General features: G+C 40.0%; 1 protein-coding gene and 2 long non-coding RNA genes across 6 annotated transcripts in view; all 3 read left to right on the top strand.

Moving 5' to 3' along the window:
• naaladl2 (N-acetylated alpha-linked acidic dipeptidase like 2) overlaps nucleotides 1-19,496 on the top strand; it is a 253,431-nt gene that overhangs the window by 113,753 nt on the left and 120,182 nt on the right. For all 3 annotated transcript variants that reach the window (XM_028586730.1, XM_028586732.1, XM_028586731.1), the window contains one exon: nucleotides 5,863-5,952. In XM_028586730.1, the coding sequence (XP_028442531.1) occupies nucleotides 5,863-5,952 (90 nt within the window). The remainder of the gene's footprint in view (nucleotides 1-5,862; nucleotides 5,953-19,496) is intronic.
• LOC114561064 (uncharacterized) lies at nucleotides 12,854-13,947 on the top strand. Of its 2 annotated transcripts, none has more exons than XR_003693307.1 (3): nucleotides 12,854-12,941; nucleotides 13,715-13,779; nucleotides 13,887-13,947. It is a non-coding gene; the product is annotated as an uncharacterized LOC114561064 (long non-coding RNA). The 2 variants fall into 2 exon arrangements; XR_003693308.1 differs by lacking the exon at nucleotides 12,854-12,941 and adding an exon at nucleotides 13,344-13,510.
• LOC114561063 (uncharacterized) lies at nucleotides 13,978-14,668 on the top strand. Its single transcript, XR_003693306.1, has 3 exons — nucleotides 13,978-14,065; nucleotides 14,143-14,329; nucleotides 14,436-14,668. It is a non-coding gene; the product is annotated as an uncharacterized LOC114561063 (long non-coding RNA).

Here is a 19,496-nt window from a genome sequence, read left to right as displayed (position 1 = left end):
TGCCATATTGCCTGATAGAGATTGTTGGTTAGGTGCCCTGGCATTAATAACCAAGGTATTTAACTATTTCCTTAAAATTAAGTGTTCTTCCTACAGTAACCTGAAACACGTTTGGGGGCATCATGCAACATTTACAGTACAACACCCTGCTAAGCACAGTTCCGCTTTGGTCAAACTTAACTTTGAGGCCAAACTCTTATTTCTTCCTGCTAGAAAAACCCACAACACACAATCTGGTGACATTGATTTCTACAGGGTGCACTAGATGATGTTCTGCATTTTTTAGCAAACACCCATGCCTCATGACATCCATGAAATGTATTCTGTATCTAATATCAACGATTAGATCCTACTGAAAAATCCATCCTTGTATTCCTAGGATTTACGTTCATACTGGATCATTCCGCACCTGGCAATTTATATCCATTACCAAGGTTCTGGTCCCAGAATGGCACAACTGGCTCTACAGTTTTTGCCGATTGCTTACACACTGAAAGTAAATGCTTAAAACCTTAACTTTTGTAACCATGCCTTAAACCACGGGTGTCAAACTTAATTTCACTAAGGGCCACACTGGAAAATGAGAATCACATCAAGGGCCAGACATGTATAGTTTGACATGCTTTTATTTCATCGAAAGAGTAAAATATCTTTGACTGTATTGTTCCATGTCTCATATAGCCTTCTCATATCGAGTTTGTTCCACATAAAGCCCTAACAAAGTCAGCAAAAAGGTTCCTTAGCCATCATAGAATTTGGCAAAGCAATGCATTCTTTTCGGATTGGCGTTGGAAAGTGGAAAAAAAAACTGAATGTATTTTTTTTCTGATGCCTTTCTATTTTTGCGTTCATTGAACCCGTTCTCACTCCGAACTGGTAAAATATGGACACTTGGGCAGTGGCTTTCAGTATCAGATATGTTCTTCTTTTCTTGGACCCAACTGTCCCGTTCTTGTTTTTCTAAACCCAATTGTCCCGTTCTTCTTTTCCTAAACCCAACTGTCCCGTTCTTGTCCCGTGTGTCACGTAGACGTACCTTTTATAAGCCCCTTTTCCTAAACCTAACTGCGTCAAAAGTGACGGCAATAGTCCCGACCAAGCACGTTTAGATAAAGCGTGTTTAGATATGACGCTAAAGGAGACTTCTAATAACAACGCCAAAGGCACCTGGCCAAGCGTCCGTATTTTACGCGATGGGAGTGAGAATGTGTTGTCTGTACTGAAACAATCTGTCACAGGAGCATTGTGAAAAAAACAGATACTAAAGGTACTAAAGGTACTAAGGGTAAACAAAGTACTAAAATGAGCAATGTTTGATATAAACTACATCAGTGGGTTGTTGCTGCTTTGAAAGAGTAATTTGAGTGGTGCATGTGTGTATTATTTTGTTGCAAAAATGCCATTATGAAAAAGGATTGTCACATTTTGATTGCAGTTTCATCTTGACATAGAAGTGTTGTGTCACAATGAGCCACAGTCCACAACACGTGTGTAAGCAGTTGTCAATTTCCTGTCCAGTGCCCACGTTCTTTAAATAGCAAATGCACCTGCGCCCATGGGCATGCTGGTCTTACAGAGAGGTGTGTTGAGGTGCATTCTTGGCGTATTGCTATCTTGAGGCAGTGGGTAGTGATCACGCCATTGACCAACAAAAACCTGGTCTAAAGTCAATACCGCAGCATTTTATTGTTATTTTAACAGTGCATTAGTAAAATGTGCCTAGGCTTTTAGGTCTACTTCCTGTTGCCACTAGGGGGCGCTATGACTTTGAGTAAATATCTGTCTATAGATGTCCTCAGGGTTGGACTCTTATGAATCCTGAACATTTTCGAGCTGATTGGGCAATGTACACTTGAGTTACACCCATTTCCTGTTTCGTTGGCAAAACGCACAAAATGGCTGCCCCGCCATGGCCAGGCCCAATAACGAGAAGTTTTTCATTGAATAACTTTGCATCTTTAACGTCTTAAGATGGCACAGACCAAATTTGAAGTCGTTAAAGTACGACATGTGGAAATGGCCAAAATCGCAATTTTGAACTTTCAATTCAAAATGGCAGACTTCCTGTTGTGTAAGGGGTATGGCTTCAATGAACTTTTTCGTACATTGTGACATTCTGCATATGGGTACCACGTTTCGTTAGTCTACGTTAAACGTACTGCAGGGGCACAATTTGTTTTATTTTGTAGGGGGCGCTAGCGAGCCATTTTTGTGCGCCTATTCCCGAAACCCTTTAAACGTAAATTTTCACCAGGCTTGATGCAACTGCTAATTTTGGTGAGTTTTTGAGTATGTTAAGCCCCTCAAAAAGGCCATTCATTTGCAGAAAAAAATATTTCTTCAGTTTCAATAGGGCCTTCGCCACTGTCGGCGCTCGGGCCCTAATAAAAACTTTGATAATGAACTTTATTGTGGCTTCCTTAAAGTAATGCATAATATTCAGCGTTTCTACACCTTCTTAAACATCAAACTCAAAGTCTGACATCAACAAAGAGAAAAACAGAAACAGAATTTTAAGTTTAAGTTGTTCACTCCAACATATGAAACCATTTCTTGCAAGTAACGAGTAACTGAGATGCTGAGGGGAAATGTATCGGGGTAAAAGTATACATTTTATTCAGGAAATGTAGTTGAGTAAAAGTGAAAGTTTCCAGTAATATAAAAAACGAAGTAAAATACAGATACTTGAAAATTCTACCTAAGTACAGTAACGAACACTGGTCTTGCATGATGTTTTTTTTCAACACTACACTTTATAGGCCTTAGCACAACAAATGCATAAATACGTTATTGTTGGGTTCATCAGGGAGACTCTAAACTTTAACCAACCATGCAGGATGAGAATGGTACTGTACAGTGTGTCTGAAACTAGCAGGCTACGCAGGCATTGTCAGATACTTCTATATTTCCAGACTACACAGAGTACAAAGTACATGTTTGATCCTGTGCGATTCTTAGCTGTCTTCTGCTAAATTTAACTCGATGAAAAACTTTAAAGTCACAATGAGGTGATTTGTTTTGGTACATTACAAAGTATACTGAGGTGACAATGAAGTAGTTTTTGGGTGTGAACAGGACTTTGTGTCTGTGTGTGTGTGTGTGTGTGTGTGTGTGTGTGTGTGTGTGTGTGTTCCTGTTTGACTATATTTGTGGGGTCCAAAAACCGGGAGTCCAGTATACTTGTGGGGTCCTGCCAGCTTTGTGGGGCCAAAATGCTGGACCCCACAACTTTAAAGGGCTATTTGAGGGTTAAGACTTGGTTTTAGGATTAGGGATAGAATTAGGTTAAGGTTAGGGTAGGGTAAGGGGTAAGGTTAGGCATTTAGTTGTGATGGTTAAGGTTAGGATAAGGGGCTAGGGAATGCATTATGTCAATGATGGGTCCCCGCAAAGATAGTGCCACAAACCTGTGTGTGTGTGTGTGTGTGTGTGTGTGTGTGTGTGTGTGTGTGTGTGTGTGTGTGTTTGACAGCAGAACAAAACGTCCTGGCAGCTTGGTGGCCTTGAGAGCAGTTGCTGTTGTTCGCTGTCAAAAGCTTGACAGGTCACTCCACTCTTAGAATAGAATAGAACAGAGTAGAATATAACTTGAAAAGTGAAGAGAAAAAGGGTAAGTTTATGTTTCATTTTGGCTTGTACTTTAGGATTATTGTGGTGCCACAAAAAACATTTCTGGATAAGATAATGATTTGACATAAGATTAAAAGGATTCTGTGTGGTGTCATGTATTGGCAATTTTAGACCGATTCAAGCCCCCTAAATCTCATCTCATCCCCCCTAAAAATTATAATAATAAAAATTTTTTTTTTATTTTTAAATCAATTTTAGTGCTTCGAGTTTGTAAACTTGTCTGTTAGTGACAGAAGACAAACAATTACAGGTTCAAAGGGCTTAAAACAGGTTTAATATCCTGTGTCGCTGTCGCCGATGCTATGCACCTGTAACCCAGTCACGGAAAGGGTTAACATAAACGCAGGGGCGCAACTACCCAGTGTCAGAGGGGTATGCTTATTTATAAATAAATAAGTGTGCCCCCCGTTCTGATATGTTTACTACGTCCCCGCTGTCAGACATAGGCTAATTGTTATATTTTCCATCTCTGTCTGCACTATTTTTTCCCCCAAAAGGACACAGTGAATAGGTTGGTCAACAGAACTTCAAACCATAGTGGACATTTATCTAACTAATAGAACTCATCACTGGGCTCATCACTAGCCATCGCCGACCTCATGTCTGTCTCATTCACTACTTGCCTGTGCTCTTCTCCACTAAGACACGTTGTCAAACAAACATTATGTATTAGTTTTTCCATAATATTAAGAAATGAATCTGTTGGTATCAAGTGGCTCCCCCTACACTTCCACCTAATGTCTTTCCTGATCCACCATCCTCACACCTGAATGAAATGAACTCACTGTTAAATGTAGCAGCCTCAATTCAATTCTTAAATCAGCCTAGTGATGGCATTAGATAAGAGAACTATTATGCAGTAAGGTTGTGCTGCTGTTTTTTTTGGAATTTAAAAAGTACAAATATGGAGAGCCACTTAACACAGAGACCTTTAAATAGAGAGAGAGAGAGAGAGAGAGAGATGTGACCCTGTAATTACAGCTTCCATGTCACCCAACAGATGTACAGATGTATAGGCCTAGCCTGTATGTCTGACAGCTAATGGTAACACAAAATCTATTAATGATTCCATGGTAAACCAAAGTTAAAGCATTAGTTATGTTTTCCAGATTCTTGTCATTTATTGCACATGCTACCTTATATTTTCCAGTTTTCAGCTCAGCAACCTCAATTCTGCATATTCTAAGCTAGCTGTAAACCCCCATTTGGCTGCTACATTCCTGAATATTTGCAAGCCTCCAAGCACAGACGTCACACTCTAAATCCTACTTGTTGCCCTTCACCATCCACATATTTAACTGCTGTTGCATTGCATCCATTGACATGCTATCTAGTTTTCCCTCTTTCTTTTTCTATTTTTAGCCCCCGACAGCTTTTTTTGCTTTATCAATCTTTTTCCACAGACGACAACTCACTACTGTACCTGTTCGCTCAGCGGTCACGGCGCCCCCACTTGCGATATTACGAATTCTACTATGGCCACGCCAAGACCGGACCCGCCCTTCCATAGCCCGGGTCTTGGCTGGCCATAGTAGGGAGTGCCCATTGACATATATAAACGGGAGGGCCCTCCGCTCCCTCTTCTCATCTATGATGGAATCTTATGAGACACGACGCCTACTCAAGCCTGTTAGTCCTCTACAATGTTATATAATAACATTGAAATGCAGAAATGATTTAGAAACGCACAAAAGCAGCTACATATAGAAAACACCAAAACAAATATTTTTAACTTTTTTTTTTTTTTTTTTTTACCATCGCTTTGGCGCCCCCACTTTTTGCGCCACTGCATAAACGTAGTGTTGGCCAATTGGAAGTGGTTGTGCCAGACTCCCGCCTTTGGCTGAGTCGCTATCTCATCTGTCAGAGGGAGAGCATGAGTGTGGTTGTGAAGTTTAATGTTGGTATTCCCCAGAGAAGAAGTTGGTCATTTCATGGCGCAGATTAGAACCCAAATTGAAACGCATGTTTCTAAAATTGCTGAATGTTAGAACATTGTGTCAAATTGGTCATTATTACTGTGACTTATAAAGTGTCAGGTTTAGTTCCATCATAGTGGTAATAGTGTCAACCAAGTTAGTTGACGTTGTTGTTCAGTAGCTAGTTTAGAGATTGTCTGCAAATTAAAATACTAATATATATTAGAGGGTTGAGGCCCCCTAAAGGTCTGACCCTAGAATCGCACCTGGTGTCATGTTTGACAGTTTCTTCTTCTTCTCTGTTTCCCCTCAGATCACCAGTTTCCTGTCAGAAGCCCAATTTTCTGCTGAGTCACCAGAGACCCTGGATCCGCTTTTCAAGTTCCATGAGACCATTGCGAAGGTAGTACCACCACAATTAATCCAACTTCTGCCAATACAACCTCTAAATCACAGTGGCTGTCATGTCTCCCAAAACACTGGAACAGTGTCAAGAGTCCGATGCAGTCCTAAATTTGATCAGAAACACAATAACAATGGGGTCAGGATAGCTTAGTTTGAGCCTATTTTGCAATCAAGTGCAAAGCAAGCCAAAAAAGGAGGGAAAGGGAAGAGGCCAAATTCTGCAAAATTCTTTAGAGTATCAAAGAGGTGGTTTACTGCACCAGAAATCATCTGTTCTTATAATATTTAATGTGTATGAGAGTGTGCTCCTAGCGTACTTTTATCTTATCATAATGACTAGATCATGAAAATATTTTTTCTGAAACATTTTGTAAGAAAGAGAGACAGCAGTCAGCAAGCCTGTATGGAGATATGAAGAACATGATTTCTCTGTGTGCCAAGTAAACATCATATCCCCAATATGATCAAATACGTGATAAGCCTCATAATCCCAATATTCATCTCCAGTTTAACACACATGATTCAAACAACATGCCGTCCGTGGGTTTAGCGATACTCAGCGTCCAGCAACCAGTTTATTTCTGTATCGAGTTATAAAAATGAACATTCTGATTAATACTGGATGGGTTGTTGGTGAAATAACGTATATAATTAATGACAAAATGATCAGTGTGAACAGAGCAGAGAGCAGAACAGATCTGCATTTACGTATTGTTATCATTACTTTTATTATTGTTAAATAATTTACGCACAGTGCGTGAAGGCTTACGGCTGAGAATAACCCTATAATATGAAAAATGGTCTATAACTCCATTGGCTTGCTGTATTGGTGTTTCTCTCTGTTGCTATCAACTATCCACAAGCTGGAAAGGCAGAAGTACCTAGCCCTGATCCTGGACTGTCATACCATGTATCATAGTTCTGGGTTACAATCTTAACTCGGGACATTTTAGTCACTCAGCGGCTTGTAAAATTAATGTTGAAAATACAAACTCACTAGATAAATATAATTTTTTTACAATGACATGATTTACCCTTACCTAGTCTATATCCACAACGTTCCACTTCCGGCATTGCTCCATTGCCGACGTAAATTCCGCTGGATTTTACTCATTTAGGCCGGATGTCCCGTTACCTTGGGCTTTCTTTGTGTTGTAATTTTAACCTCCGGTGGATTTATGAGGACTATGGTTATCTGCTCCTCAGATCTCTGGAGGGTAAATCCAGACAGCTAGCTAGACTATCTATCTGTCTGTTTTCTGTTGCACGACTGAAACAGCTTTTGAACGTACACGTTCCACCAAAACAAGTTCCTTCCCGAGGCTATTTTGCAGAGGCACCGTTAGTGCCGCCCAAGACGATTGTGATTGGTTTAAAGAAATGCCAATGAACCAGAGCACGTTTTTCTCCCATCCCAGAACGCTGTGTGGACTCGCCAGCGCTATGAAGGAAGGTCTGGCAATGCGAGATTCTACCTTACCAAGCAAGGTCTCTTCAATTTAAGTCCCTAAAAACCATGTCAAATCTGGTAGCCTGAAATATATATTTAGACTACAGTTTTGTATTTCTTTAATATAGCCTGCGGCCACCAGTGGCACCACTGAGCACACTGCTGCTGAGCTACATGCCATGGTGAGCACTGCGGTACGTTCAATCTGAAAGTTATGTTTTCTCTCGTTTGGTGGGTGTGTCTTTTGTTCATTGGCTGTGCCACAAGTGATACCCAATCAGAGACGTGTATGTAAACTCGTGGTAATAAAAATAAGAAATCACATCTGTTTCCAGCAAAAGCATGAAATGCAGAAAATCCATGTCATGTACTTTTTTACAAATCGGAACAAAAAGCATATCGCCCCAGTCCTATCAATCATAGTCTTCCTTTTTCTTCTGTTGCCATAAAAGTTAGAAATACCTTTCCTCTACAATGACTTCTCTATAAAAAAAAAGTCAGATAAAACACACAGTGCTTGCTCAAGCTGTTGCTAATTTCTGATTTCTATCTCACCTAACAGTGTGGATATTTTAAAATAACCCTCACTGTTAGGAGGAACACTCTCATCGCTTAAAGATGCCACCAGCTCACCACAGCTATTGCCACTGTGGGATAGCTGTCACAGTTTACAAATTGCACAAGACACAGTGACATTTCCATTATCTTTTATGGAGGCTCGGCTCTAAATGAGCACACTTTATTTTGGTATGTCCTTCCCACCTTGGCACCTCATATGTGTGAAAGTACAAAAAGTTTCCAAGTTCCACTTCAACTGCTTAATGTCCTCTCCAAATGAACGAAGGAAACTTTATTTGGTATTGCAGAGAATGTAGGAAAAGACAGAAGCAGTTTAATTTGGGTGAGAAGGACGTGTAGGAGAGAGGGCGACATGTTTGCACAAAAGGAGCTTTTCTTCTGGTGAACAGGGTGCCATCTGTGTTTTTAAGACTCCCGTGGCATTCTGTCTGTAGCGTATGCAGCAAGTCATTTGGGGCCATAGGCCCACCTGCTGGCAACAGAAAAAGTGTGGTTTAGAAATGAATCTAGTTCTGGCTTAACACATGACGTTGTTAAGCAACGCAGTGGTTGTTGTGTGTTGTATTCACCTATGTTATATACAAACAAGATATAATAGAAACATTTGAAACTCAAATTAAGATTACACTCAAAACCCGGGGAATAAAACAGAAAAAAACAACCTATTTTCCTATGTTTTTTTGTCTAAGTGACTGATGGGAACAACAATCTTTGAAATTGTTCCAGTATTAAGCAAGATCGCTGCATTCGGCAGCGGCGAAACAAGTTACAATGTAAGCTAATAGGGCAATTGTCCATCTTGTATTTACCTTCACAAAAGTGCTCGTTTTGCCGCTGACAGGCTCATATTAATATTCTAAGTGTCTGACAACATTGTGGAAAGGATTTCTAAGGAGGTCGACCTTTCTGTTAAAGAGTAAGATCCTTTTTTTTAAACATAAAAACATCTGCGAAATTGCGTTCACTAAACTCACCAGACTCATGTAAATAAACAGTAATTTTAGCATTGTAAAATAGACTTCATTCAAAGTCGATAGAAACAAAATAAAACTACGAAAAGACGTTTTGGGTCGTCTTTTCACTTATACAACCATCACAGCTCTAGTTTTGGTTGAAATAAACACACAGTTTACTGATTTATATTTGAAAATATGATGGCTCTATACAAGCTAAAAGTATTGCTTTTTTAAATGGAGTCTGGTGGGCTTAGTGCTAGTGACTTCAGAACTGTCTCTGGTTAAACAGAAAGGTCTCAAAGAGGTTTTAAATGTCTCTCTAAAGTATTAGAACAAATTTTATTTGATAGACTACAAGAATATATGACAACCACTGACAATCAATTTGGTTTTAAAAAGAAACATGGTACAGATTTGTGCATATATGCACTGAAAGAACTTGTTTCCAAGTACAAAAGCCATGGATCAACAATGTTTTTATGTTTCCTTGATGCATCCAAAGCTTTTGACCGTGTTAATCACGGTCAAAGGGGGTCCCTCCGTACCTAATACGTATCTTGCATTATTGGTACTCCCATCAAACAATGCAAGCTAGATGGGGCAAGATTACATCAGATCCTTTCCCAGTTACCAACGGGGTTAGACAAGGTGGAATATTGTCGCCTGTTCTTTTTAATTTGTATATGGATGATCTTTCTAGGACATTAGAAGTGTGTAAAACTGGTTGTATGGTGGGAGATAGGCGTATTAATCATCTGATGTATGCAGATGATTTAATTGTTATGTCTCCTTATAGTGCTGGCCTACAACAATTGCTTAGTGTCTGTTCAAACTATGGACTACAGTATGACATCAAATTCAATGCAAAAAAGAGTGTTGTAATGATTGTCAGAACTAAGGAGGACGGGAAGCTATGCTTTCCGTCTTTTTATTTGACAGGGCGAGAGCTAAATGTAGTTACTAAAACAAAATATTTGGGCCACATTATTAGGGATGATTTTTGTGATGATGATGACATACAGCGCCAGTGTTGTAAATTATATGGACAGGCAAATATGTTGGCACGTAAATTTCATATGTGTACTGAAGAAGTTAAAACGTCTCTTTTTAGAGCATACTGTACACCACTTTATACAGCTCACCTATGGTGCAGCTATAGTAAAGCAAAGATAAATAAGATAAAGGTAGCATACAATGATGCATTTAGAATTTTGTTGAAGTGTCCAAGATGGACCAGTGCTAGTCATTTGTTTGTGACAAGTAATGTTCCCACCTTCCATGCTGTGCTGAGGAATTTTATGTACAAATTTAGGTGCCGATTAACAGAGTCAAAGAATACAATTTTAACTGCCTTAACTAACCCTGCACTTAGTGATACCAGATTTACTTCCAAACTCTGGAAACACTGGCATACGCATTTGCATATGTTCTAAGTATTGTGTATAACTATCTTTGTGTCTGTGTATGTATGTATGTAGGTATGTATGTTTTGTATGTTCCCTCTGTGTACTATGTGATGGACAGTGTGTCTGTATGTTTTTTGTGTTTGGGTGTATCCTTCTGTCTGTGGTATGTTGTGTGTACTTTTATATTTGGACCTTGAGTCTGTAAATAAAGATATTATTATTATCTATCTCTGAAGGGAGGCTCTGTGTGGCTCTGATCTTTTCTCTTCTTTGCCCTAGTAATCTTCCAACTCGTCCTCTTCTTCCTTCTCCTCCTCCTCCTCTTCTTCCAACTCTTCCTCCTTGAACTTGTCCTCGTTGTCGTCCCCGCATCTTCCTCCTACTCCCCTTGTTCTCTGTCTATTGTTGGCATCCTTTGTGCAAAACAAATCCGATCTGGTAATCTGATCGTGGACCTTCATAGGCCTATAGTAAAGCAGCGATTGGGTAGTTATCAGTTAAGCAGTTACTGTTTGCACATGTGAGGAGGAGTTTATTCTCGACATTTCGATTTTATTCTCGAAAAAGTAATTCAACCTTATTCTCGTCATGTCGACTTCATTCTCAACATTTTTACTTTATTTTCGAAATGCAAAATAACAAAAAATTCTTCCTCCTTAATTTTTTTCCCCTTTGATGTGGCCCTAATGCGCCATCGTAATCCCGGAAGTGGAACGTCGTGGATATAGACCAGACGAAACTGGACCTGACAACATAATTTACATGTCTGTTAAAGATTATATTTTTGGGGGCATTTTTTAGGCCTTTATTTCTAAAGGACAGCTTAGACTTTAAAGAGAAGAGAGAGGAGGAATGACATGCAGCAAAGGGCCGCAGGTCGGAGTCAAACCCAAGACCGCTGCATCAAGGAGTAAACCTCTATATATGGGTGCCCGTTCTAAAAGGTGAGCTAACCAGGTGCCCGCATATCTATTAAAACTTTGATCACCATCAAATAAAACACCCAGGTTTTTAGGTGTGTGTGGGGGGGCTCTGTTTTGTCCTCATTTAGCTGAAGAAAATTATGAGCAGACCAATGTTTGATTTCTTGGAGAAAGTTTTTTAGTTGGGTTACGTTGACTGCCTGATTATGGGAATTCAGAGGGACATAAATCTGAGTACTGAGTGAGATTGATTTGGGTCACTTAGCATACTTGCCAGTTGGTGGATTGAATGAGTGATTAATTAAGGTACGTAGATGTAACCTTTTTTTTCACCAGCAGCTTCATCTCTGCTGCAGCTGCTAATTTGAAATCTGTTTTTTGTTCCATTCATAGTCACATAGTTTACCAGGACTTTTTCATGTGACTTTCTATTTTTAGTCTCATAACGGATGCAACTTGAAATTTAACGAAAAACTATTCCTGCAGGATTTTCCTTGAAAAACAATGTATAGACCCATACATCGTCTCTCTCCTCTGCTGTGCGTGCTACTATTAGTGCGTCAGTTCAGGCTGTTCTCATGAACCGAACGTTCATATATCTAAGAAACGTTAAGCACTGTATAAATACTTATGTATTCCATGTATTTGTTGCTGTATGCACCATAGTGACTACTGCTGTATAAGAAGATGGCCGCGTAGGGAGGAGGTCAGAGTGGATGGGTGGGTCATTAAACACAGGACTTTTAAGCCAGGGAATGGAGTTCGCTTCCCGGGGAAAACAAAAGACTTTCACCCAGGAAATGTGTGTTCCTTGGAAGTGTTTTAATCCAAACAACGATCTTTTTCCTAAACTTAACTAGTGGTTTTGGCGCCTAATCCTAACTGTCGTTGTTGCATAACGCTCACTTAACCATAATGTTCGCCGAAACGACCAACAACCCGCAGTGCTCTGTACCCGGCTCAAAGTCACCTATTCTCGGGTTAACTAAATTACCAACTACCGCTGATACGATGGAGAAGCATGCAGAGAACTGTAGCCGTCCTCACAGAGCTCTGTAGCAGCATAAAACAACTAGCAACTTCCTCTCTGCGTCATGGAGCTCGTAGCCGGCCACTGTAGCTGGCGTCCCATAACCAGCCTGCAGTCACCTAGTTTTGTGGGATATCATACGTATTGGTGTGCATACATTTTCGTACAATATCATACAGACCCGTTCATGAGAATGCATTCATCAGTTTGACCAAGGGCGAGGAGGGAGCCCCATACGCAGAGCAGCAAGGCTCTTGGTTGGAGTGGGTGTGTTTATTTGTGCTTAACAGTGAAAACACACCAGGCGCATAAGTGTCGCGTATAGCCCGCGTAGCGTAGATACATGCCTGATCCCACTCCGGGGCATTCATACACCCTAAAAAATGCTGGGTTATTTCATCTACCCAACCGCTGGGTTATGAAATGTTTTACCCATTATGGGTTATTTATATGGAAGTTGGGTTATTTTGTGCAACTCATGCGTTGAGTCAAAATCCATCAACCCAACATACATCGGTCGACCCAGCACTTGGATTGTTTGTGCTTCGAACGTCATCAGATCATCACCAGAGTCCACACACCGAGCGCTTGTCACAGCAGAGAACCAGTCTGGTCATCCAACGAGGCAAATAAATAATAAAAGGTTTGTGTACACTAGCTACATGTCTAATTGTGTCTGTGTCTGTGTTGTGTTACCTATTCTTTATGTTGTGAGGCTAGTTGGTTAGTTTGGCCAACAACTTAGCTAGCTAATGTTAGCCATTTAGCCGTTATCATGGAAGCATGGATAGCCTACAGCTTATCCGTTTGGTCTGAATTATATTAACATGAATTATATTAACAGTTAGTTGCTTTGCTAGCTATATTATTTTAACTGGCTATAAATGAACGCGCTTGTTTTTCCTGAAGCTTTTAATGTGAAATGTGAAGGCATAACAGTGTATGACTGATTAAAGTATGTAAAAACAGTGAGATAACCTGATATGTCTGACTAAATGCATTTATGTGCATTTATTTAAGTAATGTGGTGAGCCACAATAGATAAGAACAAATGCTTATTTAAAATGGCGGCCTGGCAAACGACAAGGGCCACTTGAGTTAAGGGTTAAGAAATATATAATAAAAAGTTTGGGAACCACTGCTGTACTGTTGTACTGACACTCGTGCCCTGAAGGCTATGCTTTGAGCAGCCACAAATATTCTTGTAAAAAGGTAAAAACAATTCACATGCGTGCAATTTGTCATATGAATTGTATAGGTAGAGAGGGAGGATTGTGATGCTAAATAAAATGGCTGTTATATTCACATTGGATTACATTCTGCTGTTAGTCTGCATTGCTTTTACATGGTGATATCTGAATAGTTAATACAATAGCAATTGTATCTTTGCTTAAGCTCTTTTTGGGTTTGTTTCAGATCAACGGATAGCTTTGTCATTAACACTTTGACAGAGTGCCAGACCTTGTCGAAAGATTTAAAAGGTAAGAAATATGTTTTCCCATCCACAGCATATCAAGTCTGCATTGCTACTAAAGCCCTTTTCAGACATGAATTCTTATGAAATATAATTTCCTCTTTTTTTCAATAGCTTCCATGTAATATGTCAAAGTGACTCCAATAGATGAATAGAGCCGGCCACTGGATTCCTGGAGGAAAGGCTGCAGAACGTCAGGAGGCGGCTGAGATCAACCAGCAGGTCGCAGAGCACGGCACAGACACCACCACAAACGCCAGATGATGGCGCTCTTGCAAGGGCTCTCATACCAGGTAATTATTAAACTGAAAAATTATTTGATGAAGCAAAACATCCATATTTCAGTGAATGACAACGTTCTTTTTTACAGAATGTACCATATCAGACGAACGTGGGTCACAGCTTAAAGAATGGTTGAGAAATAATTCTCAGCCCCTCAGCCAGATAGAGAACTACATGACAACACAGCAGTCTACAGGGCCAAGTGGATTAGGGACAACAATTGGACCATCGATCAGATCCTCGAAGAGTTCCCTCACCTAATGACCAAAGGCATGGTAGGTATAGGGAAATATGATCTTACATATAAGGATGCATTGTTTGTAATGTTTTATTAGTGTGCCACATTGAATTGGTTTTAAAAATGTGTTTTCCATTTTATAGATTGCACAGGCTTGTCCTACATGGGGATGCTGCATCAAAGTTGTTTGAAACTTTGTCACGTGAAATGCCAGGAGGGGAGTCTAAAATGGTAAAGTTTATTCAAAGTAGAATACTTGCTTGCAAGTAGAGCTAATGGCTCTTAATAGCAGCTTTTTAATAGGAATTTGAATTTGTTCACTATAGACCTGTTGAATGTTCAGCCAGTTCATTCGTAATTGTTGTTTTGCTCTGAATGTTTTCCTACCTGAGTGATATGAACTGCACCAGTTCCACTATATTGTTGATATAATACATTTTTTTCAAAGATTCCATTATGTTGTTTTGTTTTTGTATTGTTTAAGTGTTTATTAAATAATATATGCATACATCTAGCATGTATTCTGTTCTAGGTTTGTAGTTTAACAGTTTTATTGCAATTTATTTTCTTAAATTGTACTGTAATGCGTTAGAATTAATCTGGCATATGGGTTAATTTTGCCCAGCATTCGAGTACACTATATAACAAATATGTAGTTGAATAAATCCAGAATTATAATTAATTTGACCCAGCATTTGCGTACACTATATAACAAATATGTAGTTGAATCAACCCAGAATTGTAGTTAATTTGACCCAGCATTTGGGTAGAATATTTAACTCATCTGTTGGGTTAAAAATGACCAACCCATCTTGCTGGGTCAAATTAACTACTGTTGGTCCGGTGCAATAGTGATCCAGCGGTTGGGTTATAAAACAACCCAAGTTGGGTTATTTTTAACCCATCATTTTTAAGTGTACCGGACGCGTATTTCTACGCGCTGGTCACAAAGCGATCCTTCTCCTCTTAGCTCTCGCTCTCTCTCTCTCTCTCTTCTATAGAAAGAGACAGGATGAGTGGGGGAAATTGAATTGTGGTAATTGTAGCCTATATGTGGCTGTGTGTGTATGTATAAATTCCAATGTTACGCAATGTTGCAATATTGACAGTCCAGAAGGATCATTTAGAAAAGTAACTTTCCTCAAGGTAAAGCCTGCATTAAGCTGGTCTCTCAACAACTTTAGAACATCATTTGGTGGTGATTATTTTATGCATGTTGTCATTTTCTTAATGTAAAGTTTAGTCTACTCAGTCCTTTATCTCGTCAATAGCTCTGTGAGTGTGTGTGTGTGTGTGTGTGTGGGTATGTGTGTGTGTGTTTCCATGAGTTTCCTTTGATTAAAGAGGCTAAGGTGGTACCTACTTAATATTTCCTGCAGCTGCTTCACAGTGAAAGCCTTCAAACAGCTAAAAGGGTGTTCAGTGTTCTCATAATTCCCTTACCTATATACCTTTACAAAGCATAATTTTTTTTTAAAGTTTGAGTCCTGCACTGTTTACATCCATCGGCAAGAACGCGTATATGCAAGTGCATGTATGTGTGTTCCTCGTGTGCCTGCACGATAACAAAGAAAAGTGGGATCCACTCGTAAAAATATTGCTTCATAGGACTACTGGTGGTCATAAGCAAAAACATAGACAGACACACACACACACAGGGGTGTGTCATGTGGTGGTGTGTGTGGCCATGGTCTATAGAGGGAGACAATGCAAAAGGGTGACAGTTTGTGTGTGTGTGTGTGTGTGTGTGTGTGTGTGTGTGTGTGTGACGTTATTGTCCACTGTGCAGGCGACCTTCACGTCCATCCCATCCCTGCTGGATGGTGATTGCTTGGCTGAAAGGCTGCTGGTTGGCAGCTCATTTTTCTCTCTTGATGTTCTTATTTTTTTATTCGACACCTCCATCTTAGCAATGACCTCTACACAAAGACATAAAAAAATTAGGACAGGTCATTCTTGTGACTCAACACGCACATGTACAGTTTGTCCAAACTGTGGCATGCTGCATATCGCTCTTTCATATCTCTACCATCCATGGGCATGGGCTAAAGGAGCTCCTGTAGGTCAATACCACTACTGATATTTTTGGACTCAGGACACTGATAAGGGAACAATCGTGGTCATAGTTGAAAGAAACCATAGTTGATTTGAGTAATAAACGGGAATCTCTAATGGCAAAGTCCCCTATGGTGTTGACAACCCTGACTCTCTTCTTCTGCTGACTTTGTAATAGAGGTCTTCATGGGTCCAGAAATCCATGCCGGAACCCAAAAAGAGCCTGACACTAACTACCTGGAACCGAGCTGGATCGAGCTATTACTTGAAAGGTGGGACCCGGACCTGTGCAGAATAGCGAAATGTCGAACTCAAACCCCAGTGGACCCAGGAGACAAAGACCTAATCGGTAGTGATGTCCAAATGAAGCTTTGTGATGCATTTTCTACATTTTTTGAGCCCAGTAGATGGCTCTCTCTCTGTTCAACAAATGGTTAAAAGCACAATGAAATGCCATTCCTTGAGTTTTTTTTCTTTAAACCAAGAGTGCCATCTAGTTGAGGCAATATATCGACTGCAAATACAACTAACGGTTCATGAAGCTTCATTTGGACATCACTACCGATGGGCACCAATTTGACAGCTGATTGCTATTAACAAGTTAACGTTGTCTTACCTAATGTAATGTAGCCATCTCTCCTGTGCCTTGCCATCCTCATGGTCAAAAGTACATCCAGGTTTTCTGTTATTCCTCTCTTGCTGATTGAAACAGCATGGTTAATTATTAATTATTAATTATCCAGCTTAAATGTCCACTTGCTGTTACAGTGACGGATCATGACAAACGTGGCTCGTCAGCTTTGCAGTTTTGTTGCATCTAGCATAATCAAGATAACTGCCCTTCTGAACTACAATAACGCTTGCTTGTTGCTACCGCTGCTAATGCTAGCATCGCTAATTTGCTGCACTTACACAAAATGTTAAACAGACTTGGGACCCGCAGCAATGGAATGGGACCCGACCCGTATGGGTCCTGTGTCGGGTCTTGGGTTCTAGGGTTCAGGTAGACCTGTGAAGACCTTGATTTTGTGGCTCTATAAAAACATCAACTGATTTCCTCCTTTGCTCCCAACAGACAACAGGCATTATTCCTAGAGCTGCTAGAGGGCTTTGTCACTTGAACCCAAACAAACATTTCTTGTGCATTTACTTAAAACAACTCATGCTGTCATTTTTGTTGGGGTCCATTTCAGTATAAGCAGAGGTGGCAAGTAACAGAGTACAAATACTTTGTTACCTTACTTAAGTAGAATTTTTTGGTATCTATACTTTACTGGAGTAATTATTTTACAACAGACTTTTTACTTCTCCTCCTTACATTTTCACGCAATTATCTGTACTTTCTACTCCTTACATTTTAAAAATAGCCTTGTTACTCCTATATAGACAAACATACAAGGGTAATTGTTACTAAGCCTGCCCTGCACCAATTTTCTTATACCGTTTTGTTATCTTACATCCGTTGCCCTCACAGATTCCTGCAGCTAAGCTTGGATGTATATTTACATTCCAATAAAGGCTATTGATAACATGCCTCTGAAGTTTGACTTTTTTGCACCATTACAATACTTATAGGCAACAACCGCTCCATGAAACACATGTTAATGCTCAGTAGTACACATATATGGTTTTTTATTGTATTTGCATTGTACTAAAATGTGTTCATAGTAGGGTAGTGCACTATATGCCCATGTGGCGCGGCCTAGCTTTTGTCCTTAATGGCATTTTGTCCCCCTTACATTACTTTTACTGTTATACTTTAAGTAGTTTTGAAACTTGAGTAAAAAGCTTCAGTTGATACTTCAACTTCTACAGAAGTCTTTTTAAACCCTAGTATCTATACTTCTACCTGAGTAATGAATGTGAATAGTATAAGTAATAGTAAAATTATGTATAGATTAACCATTGTAATGCAAGAATACCTCACATAGTAGAATTGATCAAATGTACATCATATATTTGATGAATAAAATGGTCCCAGCACTAACCTAAAATAAGTCTTAAAGGTGCAATATGTAATATTGTATGTAATACTGGCAGCTAGCGGTTAAAATAGTTACTGCACTACCAATTCAAAATACTGGAGAGTCGTTTCCCCCGCCCCCTCCTGCCCGGACTCGAAGTTCACGGAGGTTGCCAGGCTGAGACAGCAGCATTCACAACAATGTTGCTAGACGCTTTTCTCACATAGCCTGACATTACTCCACAGCACAGCGGAGTAGCTAACGGTAGATGCTGGCTATATTGACAGTCATAAAAGCCCGTGCTCACGTGGAGCTCTGTAACCAACTGACAGACACACTTTTTCGGCTTAAAATTACAGTATGAACCGCTACAAATACAACAACCTCACTGTCCTCTCCACACGCCAGTCAGGCACACGTCCTCGGCTTAGAATTACAATAGGAACTGCTAAAAATACCACTACCTTGCCGACGGAACACACTTCATTGGCTTAGAATTACGGCAACAATCGCTAAACACACTGCAAACTCACAGTCCTCTCTTTCCGATTTACAGCCCCCCTCTCGTGGCTTAAAATAACTCACCGTCGTCGGCTCCAGCCGCTGAACTACACGTTGTAAACAGCCATGGGCTGCTTGCCTGGTCCTCCGGTAACGTTAGCAGTTAGCAGGGTTAGCATGGCGGCATTAGCAAGGACCAGTCGGGATCACTTTACTGGCTATGTCTCAATTGTTTTTGCGAGTAACCAACTCGGGTACTCTAGCTATATAATTCAATGTGAGTACACAAATGTTGAAATGACAAAAAATGCCCATCCCTAGTAGCTGTGATAAATTAGCCTGAAGCTAATGCTTACCTGTTCAGGAGAAAATAAGAGTCCTTTTGGGCTCTAGGCTGTCTCCATCTTTCAAATACATCTCCAATATTTACCAGGGGGTTGTTACGTCTCTGGTCACGCAACTGTTAGAAACATGCTGTTTTCTTTTTTTTTATGTCATGTAGAATCTATCTCCGTTGATCCTGTTCATTTGTTTGCTGCTTTCATGGCTGTACTACCGTTACAGCTGTAGCGTGCTGGGTTTACGTTTTTACAGGTATATCTGGCAACCCGGCCTGCCTGTCAAACTGGGCCGTTGATAACAACACACAGATCAAAACATAAACATAACATGAATGTAAATTTC

This window comes from Perca flavescens, chromosome 9 (genome assembly GCF_004354835.1).
Source record: "Perca flavescens isolate YP-PL-M2 chromosome 9, PFLA_1.0, whole genome shotgun sequence".
NCBI lineage: Eukaryota > Metazoa > Chordata > Actinopteri > Perciformes > Percidae > Perca > Perca flavescens.
The sequence above is the reverse complement of the archived record's forward strand: the minus strand, read 5'-3'. Positions and strand labels throughout refer to the sequence as shown.